The sequence below is a fragment of the Thamnophis sirtalis genome, unplaced genomic scaffold (genome assembly GCF_051295495.1).
Source record: "Thamnophis sirtalis isolate CommonGarterSnake01/CBP01778 unplaced genomic scaffold, rThaSir2_p1.2 scaffold_9, whole genome shotgun sequence".
Taxonomy (NCBI): domain Eukaryota; kingdom Metazoa; phylum Chordata; class Lepidosauria; order Squamata; family Natricidae; genus Thamnophis; species Thamnophis sirtalis.
Genome location: NW_028261389.1, coordinates 59990693 through 60001618, shown reverse-complemented (window position 1 = coordinate 60001618; position 10926 = coordinate 59990693). Strand labels below are relative to the sequence as shown.

General features: G+C 39.6%; 1 protein-coding gene across 2 annotated transcripts in view; it reads right to left on the bottom strand.

Annotated features, from left to right (window-relative positions):
• The window catches only part of ASB15 (ankyrin repeat and SOCS box containing 15), a 21036-nt gene extending 14164 nt beyond the window's left edge, over positions 1-6872 (bottom strand). For both annotated transcript variants that reach the window (XM_087723680.1, XM_087723681.1), the window contains exons 1-4: positions 6858-6872; positions 5539-5626; positions 1975-2108; positions 597-649 (exon numbers count right to left, since the gene is read on the bottom strand). In XM_087723680.1, the coding sequence (XP_087579806.1) occupies positions 597-649; positions 1975-2093 (172 nt within the window). In that variant the 5' untranslated portion in view covers positions 2094-2108; positions 5539-5626; positions 6858-6872. The remainder of the gene's footprint in view (positions 1-596; positions 650-1974; positions 2109-5538; positions 5627-6857) is intronic.
• Positions 6873-10926: the final 4054 nt, after the last annotated feature.

Genomic DNA, 10926 nt, shown 5'->3' with positions numbered 1-10926 from the left:
CTTGCGAGCTTCAAGTTTGAGCGTCAGGAGGGAGAGATTTTTGATCTTTTTTCACACATAAAGCGCACCGGGTTATAAGCCGCACTTCCGGTTTTTGATCAAATTTTAGGATTTTCAGTGCGGCTTATGGTCGTGAAAATACGGTATATATATATATATATATATATATATATATATATATATATATATATATATATATATATATATATATATATATATATATATATATATATATATATATATATATATATATATATATATATATATATATATATATATAAATATATAAATATATAAATATATAAATATATAAATATATAAATAAAAAAATAAAATGGGGCATGATAAGCGCACTAGTGTGCCGAACGTCCCAGTCGTACTGTCCCCATTTATTTATAACCATTTCCTGTGTTCTTATTCATGTTTAGTCTTATTCCTTTTATCTTGTACATGAGTGACAAACTAAATAAATAAGATAGATAGCAAAGAAATGAAAAAAAAAATACAGTATGTGACAACTCACAATGAAAACAACCATACACAAAACAAGCCCACAATAATACAATTAATTTAACAATGTCTTTTGGCATATATACCTTCTCTTATGGCAGCTACAAGTTTCTTGTTCTGATCACTGACAGGTACAAACCTATAGAAAAACAAACAAAGAAAGCATGTATAGAATCTCACATTTTCGGTGCTATTGCTGTAACCTCATCAAACATACCTACCGGTATTTTCCCTTCTTCTACAATATTTGTTTCCTGCAAGTCAACCTCAAATTCTGGTGACTTCATGGACACATCCACATAGTTTCTTCAGCAACAATCCAGCATTTTCTTCCAGTCTATCTTACCACCCTGGAAAATTAAGGTGGTCTCCCAACAAAACGCTAATCAGCCTTGCTTAGCTTTTCAAAACCAGATGCTATTACTTAGTTGTGTGTTGGTGTTTTCATAAGTGAATTGAAGTGAATTGCATAAGTACTTTAGTTAGAAGTGAATTTAATTGGAAGGATTACTATATTTTTTTACAGTCAGATTCAGTGTTTCTCCAGCTTTTTTTCTTACGTCTCATGTCTCTACAAATTAATTAAAATTGCCCACCTAAGATAAGCGATTTGTCCAGTGGTGGGTTTCAAATTTTTTTAGAACCTCTTCTGTAGGTGTGACCTGCTTTGTGGGAGTGGCTTGCCAGCCATGTGACTGGGTGGGAGTGGCTTGCCAGCCATGTGAATGTGTGGGCATGGCCAACTTGTAAAATGTGGTGAAACTCACTTAACAACACTCTTGCTTAGCAACCAAAATGTTGGCTCAGAAACTCTGGCATTTGAAGCATGCATGTCTTAAAGCTGTCAAGTTACAAGACCCTTGCAACCCTAACCCTTTAGGAAAAAAAACCCAGGGGTGTTCAAACTTGACAGCTTTAAGACATGTGGACTTCAACTCCCAGAATTCCTCCTCTCACTCTTCATCTTGTTGATGTGCGGATGGGCGGGGGGAGGGATCTGGAACCGGTTCTAAACGGCACTGTAGATTTGTCGAATCTCTTCAATAGAAGAGGTTAGAACTGGCAGGAACATACCCCTGGATTTGTCCAACTTGAAGACAATGAAATGCAAATATGTTCTTCACAAATACTCACTGCTTTCAGAAACCTGAATTTTTAAAATGTGTTGAATCAGGAAACAAAAATGGCTCAATAAGAATGTTAATTAACCCCACGCTCCTTTATTATTTATTAAAATATCTATTTTAAATAGATTAGCATCATTGTAACTCATCAAAGTAGCATAAGTAATAAACATGTCTTCAAGTTACCACAACTTAAACTGCTGAAAAATGAGTGAATATTCTAATTATGTTTGGCCTTTAAAGCAATAAGTGAAGCACCACATGTGAAAAGGACGAGATACTCAGAGATTAAATCAGAGAAATTCAAAACAGAATTTGGCCTACCCCATCACTTACATACCTTGTCTCATGACTGGGAGAAGTCCTTTGCTGATTCCGTTGAGTATCGAGGGACTCCTGGATACTAAACTGAACAGCATATTCAGTGAGATCTTCATCAGAGTCCTCATCTCCTTCCATTCTATTTCTTAGGAGCTGTTTCAAGCCATAAAAAAAAGAAGATGCTAGGTGAAAAATATGCCAAAACATGAGACAAGCACATATTCAGTAAAGTTTTATTTCATTTTTTGGCATCAGCGCAAGAACTGTAGTATTAAAAAAATACAGCAAAGTACATTACACTTTAGCATTCATTACATATAATCCATTTTGTCAAGCAGTCAGAAAAGTTGCAAAGCACAGAATTTACTCAGAATTGGTTTCCTTTGAAAGGAAGTGAATGGAAGTTTATTATTCAGCAATATAAAGACTGAGTATCAGCAGAAGCAAAATTTAAATTCATTGAAGTCTACTCCTCCTATGCCAAAGGTTTAAAGCAGCGCTTCTCTAACTTTCTGTAATTAATTGCCGCTGTTTGGAAAAATGTGAGTACTTCCATCTTTTTAAAAAATTATTCTATCTTAATTATTTTTATGAATTCAAGGAGGCAAACGTATCCTAATACTCTGTCCTCTTGCTATTTTCCCTACAACAACCACCCTGCAAATTGAATTGGGCTGCGACAGAGTGATTGGTCCGAAGTTGTTTAAGTGGAATTAAAATTCAGTTTCCTGGTTTCTGTCCTGTGCTGTAAACACTTTACTAAACTGGGTCTCTTTTATACACTTTTTTAAAACAATACGAGCGCTAAATGTTTTTCAGTAAATAACATTTAGGGTTTCATTTGTACAGATAGTCCTTGTTTAACAATCCTAATTGGGACTGGAAGTTCCATTGCTAAGTGAATCAGTCATCATGTAACCGCAGTTTCAGTACTTCTAGCTTTGGTTGGTAGGCAAGGATCTGACATTTCTATGCAAACTGCCTATTCTATCCAGCTGTCTCCTTTCCAGCTGGGCCTGACAAACTCCATTTGCCAGGCCACCCTGCCATGCCCACCTGCACTTCCAAGTCCTCCCCCCACCATCTCAATTATCTCTGCCCTTTCGAACACCCTACACTCTGCTGCTCTACTTCCAGCTGACCTTCACCATCTTCTTCCTCCTACTGCTGCCAAGGTACACTTCTCCAAGGCAGCTACTGGCTCTTCATGAGGACTCTGTATTGGGAAGGGTCACTAGCTGCCCTGGCCAGGAACATCTTGTCAGCAGTGGGAAGAAGAAGACAGAGAGGTTCAGCTGGGGCAATAGAGAAGGGGTAGGTACAGTGGAATGCAGGGGTATAGGGGGGAATGCAGGGTGGCAAGGGCAGAGGAGTGCTGAAAGGCAGTAGAGATAGGTGTGTGTGGGGAGTTTAAACACACACTGCAATATCTTCATTGTTGTCGAATAAACAATATACATATAAATTGTGTGAAACCAGGCTTAAACCAGCAAAATTGTCTCTTCACTGTAGAGAAAAGTAAAGTCTTACACTTGGCCAAGAAAAACCAAAAGTACACATACAGACTGGGTGAAACCAGGCTGCATAGCAGTAACAGTGTAAGGGATCTTGGAGTCTTAGTGGACAACCAATTAAATATAAGTCAACAGTATGCAGCGGCAGCCAAAAAAGCCAATGCAATCCTAAACTGCACTAATAGAAGAATACAATCAAGATCAAGTGAGGTACTAATACCACTCTATCAAGTCCTAGTAAGACCACACCTAGAGTACTGCATCCAATTTTGTTCACCACACTATAGAAAAGATGTTGAGACTAGAAAAAGTACAGAGGAGAGCAACCATGATTAGGGGACTGGAGATTAAAACATATGAAGAACAGTTACTAAAACTGGGCATGGTTAGTCTAGTGAAGAGAAGGACCAGGGGAGACATGATAGCAGTGTTCCAATATTTGAGGGGCTGCTGCAGAGAGGAGGGGGTCAAACTATTTTCCAAAGCACCTGAAGGCCAGACAAGGAACAATGGATGAAAACTGACCAAGGAGAGATTCAACCTAGAAATAAGGAGGAACTTTTGACAGTCAACCAATGGAAAAACTTGCCTTTGGAAGTCATGGGAGCTTCATCACTTGAGATTTTCAAGAAGAGATTGGACTGCCATTGTCAGAAATGGTGTAGGGTCTCCTGCTAGAGTGGGAGGTTGGACTAGATGACCTATAAGGTCCCTTCCAACTCTGTTAATCTGTTAAATGGCTGCTAAGTGAGGACTATCTGTAGGCTTCCTCATCCCTTCCATTTTTAAAAAGCTTTTTAAAGCTAAATTCTGTACTTACATTTTGAAATCCAAACTAATCTCTTTATTTACCCTCTGGATTAGTTTTTGTTTTATCTTGTGTTGTAGTAACCACTGTTGGCAGAAACATGACAGAAATCTCAAAGCGTGAAGGGCTAAAAATAAGTGCTTCTTCCATCTCAGTTTTTCATTTACGTCTCATTTTGTCACATTTCTTATTTTCCTTTCTTTTTTGGATTGTTTATGCAAAATCACTATTCAAAATATGTGGTGCGTATGGATTCATAGTCAGCAACCGCACATCACTTTTCTGAATTTTACTAATTCCATTGCTCCTTGACTTGTACTGAAATGTTTCAGCAAACCAGTTGTCAGCCCCCATTTTCACCATGGTTCAGGTGTGAGCTTGCTGATCAGCACTAAGTTTAGGAAGGCAGGAATTGGTGCAGAACGCAGGTTCTGACTAGTAGATCACCAATGATCTGTGAACTACAGTTTGAAAATCACAAGTCTAGGGAGACAGCATGTTCATAAAACCCAATCTCAGATTTCTATCTCGCCTGAACCATAGTGTGTTCTTTCAGTGACCTCCTGATTAAAACTATCAGGGAGTGAGAGAGATTTGGAGTCATCCCTTTTGAGTGTCCCCTAGCTTTTTCTGCTCCTATTGATACACATCACCAGAAAAAACACAACCTATCAACACTTATTAATTACTGTCTAAGAATAATCCACATTTATAACCCTGTTTCCAAAAGATTGACAGCAAATTCGTTATATTACTATTTAATTTTCACCTGAAAATAAGACTGAAATTACTGCCACTGACTTATATTCCTGAGCTATAAAACTAAAAAGAAACATTTCAAAATACGGTACACAGATTTTACGAAAAGTGGATATATTGAACAGTTTTTCATATCCAGGAATGGTGACTGCTTGGTATTTAAAAAAAAATTAGAAAGAGGATTTTATTTGTACCAAAGCTTGCTTAAAATCAAATTCCATACAACTTACTGTAGTTAGGCATGGATCAAATATTCATTTATTTTACTCTGCTTTTATTATTTTAATGTAAATAATTATTGATGATTTAACACACTAACAATGTACGCACATCAAGTTCTCCATAATAACAAAAGAAGGGAGTAACTACACAGACATAAATTATTCACAGCAAAACAATCTGTCATTATTTCCAATATCTGTTTGAATTTATTCACATTTCTGATTTTAAGTTAACTGTACTATATTAAATGACAATCTATAAATAAAGGTAAAAAACTTACCTTTTAAAAGTTTGTCATTGTTTCATTAGCCACTGAATTTCAAACATGTAGACATAGGTCTTGGGAGAGGCTGGATCATGTGGTATTTCTAAAATTAAATACGTACTTAATAGTTAAATTAAGGTTTGACCTCAGACAACTGAAATACAAGCAGCCTACAGGAAAATATGACACACAATTATTCCAAAGTCTCATCAAAGGTTATCTGAAGTTTAACAGATAAAATACAACTATTTGCCTCATGATAGGCCAGGTCTCAATGGTCATTAACCAGAACAATCAATGTTTAATGTTATTATTCTGATGTAGCATATAATAGCTTAGCATTTTGTGCAAATCTAACTACTTTGGATTTTACTATATTGTCAGTTGTGGCTTAAAAAAAACCATGGCTAAATAAATCATGGCAGATTTCAACATATAAAGCAGTGGTGGGATTTACTTACCTTCCCTACAGTTCGCAAATGTGAGCGCATTACAAAGGTTGCGCATTACATCGGGGTGGGTGGGAGGAGCCTCCCGCAGTCACCACTACCAGTTCGCCCAAGCTGGACTGGACTGGCTGAATACCACCTCTATGTAAAGCTAATGTTTGCACAATATAGAATAGATGCAGGCTACCAGATTATGACAGTATGTTATATGAATCAGCTAGTATGATAAATTTATGTTCAGTATTGTGGCAACTCAGACCTGGAATCAGTCAAAAGGTTAACCATGGGTTCTGCCTCAATACAATCCTACAGTGGAAAACAGCATCCCTTTCATTAGGTAAATGGAACAGTTGGAAAGAGCTGCAAATTAAATGAATAATATTAATAAAAAATGAATGCTGCTGGAGAAAAATGGAAGGAGTTGGATATATGTAGAATAACAATTTATCGTCCACAGTGGAAGTTGCTCTGTAATGTCTGATATAAAAGCAATCACAAGAACAGTTAAAATGTTGTTTACAATTTGAGCAGCTAACTCATCCAGGATTTGATTCCATAATGGCCCACCTGGTGTTCATAAGAAGTTGCAGGCATGATAGAAGCACAGTAGCACATTTACAAATTTTAAACCAATGACTCCCTATCAGTGGAACTACAGGAATACAGTTAGGAGGCTGACAAGGGCACCACCACTACTTGAACCTTTGGAGAAAATATCTTCTTTAGGTGAAGCGCAACACTTTGGATTTTTCTTGGTAACAACATGGAAGGGAGATCACACGACTTTCCAATATTCCCTCATGTTATTTCCCAGTCTAATTTACAGCTCTGGAGTTCCTTAGAAGACTTCTCATCTGTATACTAAATATGCCTGAGCCTACTTACCTTCCAGACAAACATAGTCAGGTAGATGGTGCCATCTGCTGAGATTTTTCAGGAAGAAGATTCTTTTTGTAAAAGAAAAAGTTACTTGTGAAGAAGTAGGGCACAGAGATACTATTGCCAGCTATATTAAAAATAAGGAGGCCATTTACTATGTAACTGGCTCATCCTATATCAGTGATGGCGAACCTATGACACGCGTGTCAGTGCTGACACGCGTAGCCATTTGGGGTGACACGCACAGGATTTCATGCGATTCATCCTCGGCTCCTGCACGGCCGCCGAGGATGAAAGAATCTGTGCTGGAGGAACGGGGGGGGGGGACGTGTGATCTCCCCCGCCCACACTCACTTACTGTATCGCTGCCACCCCTTTCTGAGCGCAGGGGCTGCTGGTAAGGCGTGCGTGCCGTGCGCACACACGTCATCAGCGCGGCGAGGGAGGATCCGCAGGAGAGGAGCGCGGGAACAGTGCGCGCCTCTCTCCAGTCAGGCCGGCACAGAGAGTCTACTCCTGGGACTGTCGGTTACGACCACACCACAGCAGGGAACAGCGGAGTGCCAACGGGAACTGTGAGCGCCATTAGCAGCAACTATAAATTGCGCAAAATTATGTTTTTGTCGAAGTGACACACAACGCGAGTTATGCTCGATTTTTTGCCGATTTTTGACACACCACGCCAAAAAGGTTACCCATCACTGTCCTATATCGACTAGAAATAATTCAAATTGTAGCCCATTACTGGTGTTTCTGTACAGCTCCAGATTATGTCATTTTTAGCCTATATATTCAACTTAAAATCTTACATGCCCATCATTAAAGGAGAAACATTACCTGAAAAATCATATTTTATCCTTAATGATATATGCCTGTATTAATGTATGACTTTACATATGCATATATTAGATTTTGGATTGCATTCCAGTTGCTGTTGAAAAATGTGTTAATCTGAATTGCCAAATAGCCAGTGACGTGCGGTGAAGTTTATGGCTGGTGAGGCAGGAATTTTTTTAGACTTGTGGACTTCAACTCCCAGAATTCCACAGCCAGGCATGCTCAGTTCTGATTTAAAGCGACAGCATTTGTCCTTTGCTAAATAAGATTCCTTCTTTTTCTTTTTCTTCTCCCTTCCCCTCCTTCCTCCCTCTCTCCCTCCCTCCCCCCTCTCTCAAACACACACAGACACACACACAGACAGACACACACACGAGTTGCACCAGGATTCAGAAAATTTAGGTTTTCCTCCTCAGCCCATGTTAACCATACCACTAGCAGCATTTTGGCTGGTAGGTGTAAGTAGAAGTGGAAATTCATTCTACTGAAAACATTCTTTTATGACTGGATAATTAAAATTTCAGAAGACCCAAAGGCATAGTATTAGAGTGTTACATAGTGCATAAACTAAAGAATTGTCTCAATATGCTCCCTCCCCCCTTCTCTCAAACTCAAACACAGACACACACAGACACACACACACACACACACACACACACACAAAGTTGCACCAGGAGGATGAAGTTTGAATTCCTCCCCCTCCCTCCGACCCACACGTATCTTTTCCAGCTGTTTCAGAGAGGATTTCAACTCTGCTCTTGCCTGCCATCATGAAAAGAAAAAAAATGTAAAAGGAAAAAGGAAAGAGCTGAGGTCAGACTGGGCTAGTTGCTGCCAGAGTCACCGTGGATGACTCTGCTTAACTGTTTAAAAAAGCCTCTTAAAAAGCACCCTCTACAGGAGGAGGCAGGAGAACCATGTGCCTCATCTACAGGGCGGGGCATAACCTTTTCCTAGGGGGTCACAGCAACACTTGTAATAACAACACAAATAATTCATACACCATTCGAAAGCCCATCAAAAACTGAGTTTATTGACACGATTTAATAGTCAGTATGACCACCATTAGCCCTTCGAACAGCATTCAAACGAGGTGGATAAGAACACAACAAATCTTCAAACAGTTCCGTTCGATTTTCCAGATTTTTCAACACAGTTTCCAAATTCATTCTCAAAGTTTCAACCGAAACAAATTTAACATTTAATAGCTCATTCAATTCAGTTTTTTATGGGCTTTAAAATGAGGTGTCGCGAAAGTTGTAAACTGCTGTCGATCTTGCTGTGACCCCCTAGGAAAAGGTTATGCCCCGCCCTGTACATCAGGAATTTTTCGACTTTTAACCCTTGCTTAACTCTGCTCGAGTGATCCTAAAAAGTCAGACTAGGTGAGGCACGTCGTTCTCCTGCTGCCTCCTGTAGAGGGCACTTTTTAAGAGGTTTTTTTAAACAGTTAAGCACTAAGCAGAGTCATCCATGGTGACTCTGGCAGCAACTAGCTCAGCTTGACCTCAGTTCTTGCCTTTTCCTTTTTACATTTTTTTTTCTTTTCATGATGGTAGTGGTGAGGCTCTGCCTCCCCTGCCTGCACGTCCCTGCAGTTAGCATATGCAAATTTTAAGCACATGCATCAGGAGGAAAGACTGTATTGACAAACACTATTAAATTAGCATGTGCAGCATTCCTCAACAAAAGATCTCTAAACTTCACCTCCTAATATTCCTCCCCAAATTCTGGGATTTGGATCTACATTTGGAGCAACCCTCATCATTGACTGTGCTGTGCTATCCTATGCTATTGAGTTATGGTTGACTATACCTTACTTGGGGAAATCAGCCATTTTCCAAGTGTCCGATGTCCAGAGAAGTCTCCAAATCTTGTTTTCAGGTTACAAACCAGAAGACTATGATTTCTAGTCCTGCCTTAACAAAGCCAGCTGGGTGACCCTACGCCTTTTCTGACAAATGGCAGTCCAATCTCTTCTTCAAAATCTCAAGTGATGAAGCCCCCACAACTTCCGAAGACAAGCTGTTCCATTGGTTGATTGTTCTCACTGTCAGAAAGTTCCTCCTTATTTCTAGGTTGAATCTCTCCTTGGTCAGTTTCCATCCATTATTCCTTGTCTGGCCTTCAGGTGCTTTGGAAAATAGGTTAACCCCCCTCCTCTCCTCACTGCTATCATGTCTTCCCTGGTCCTTCTCTTCTCTAGACTAGCCATGCCCAGTTCCTGTAACCGTTCTTCATGTTTGTCTCCAGGCCCCTAATCATTCTGGTTGCTGTTCTCTGCACTATTTCTAGAGTCTCAACATCTTTTTATAGTGTGGTGAACAAAATTGGATGCAGTACTCTAGGTGTGGTCTTACTAGGGCTTTATAGAGTGGTATTAGTACCTCACTTGATCTTGATTGTATCCCTCTGTTAATGCAATTTAGGATTGTATTGACTTTTTCGGCTGCCGCTGCACTGTTTGCTCATATTTAATTGGTTGTCCACTGTCTCTAAGATCCCTTACACTGTTACTGCTATTCAGCCTGGTTTCACCCGGTCTAAATGTGTATTTTTGGTTTTTCTTAGCCAAGTGTAAGACTTTACTTTTCTCTACAGTGAAGAAACAATTTTGCTGTTTTTTCATTTGTTGTTTGCTGTTCAAATCGTTGTAACACAGAGTGAGAGGCCTAATCTTCTAGTAAAATCCATTATTATTCGCAAAAGCTTATAATAAAATTGTCAATCTTTATCAAGTTATATTGCATTTGTTATTGCAGAATCGTTAACGCAATTATGTAGATAAGTCACTATTTTTAACTGACTCCCGTGATACAGCATCAATTGCCCAGTTTTTTAAAATGACTCCCACTCGATATTATTGACAATGATGATAATGCGCTCCCTAATAAAAGCACATTAACCAATCTCCAAGAAAGACCAATCTTCTCGATTTTAAGATGTGCGGACTTCAACTCCCAGAATTCCTCAAGTTGTACGCCACTGGAATCCATATCACTTCCTACTTGGCGCCCACTCTGAAACCTCGGACCAATCAGCAGGGTTTCCCAACAAAAGCAAACACAATCCTTCCCTCAGCCCCGCCCCAAAACACATTCCCCCACGCACGGCCGGTGGGCGGTGCATCCCCGCCTCAGCTCTGAGTGACGTTCGCTCAGAACGCGCGGCGAGCCTAAATCGGGAACCAATCCACTTGTGATGTTTCGCTCGCTTCCTGTTTCCAATGTGGCCGGGG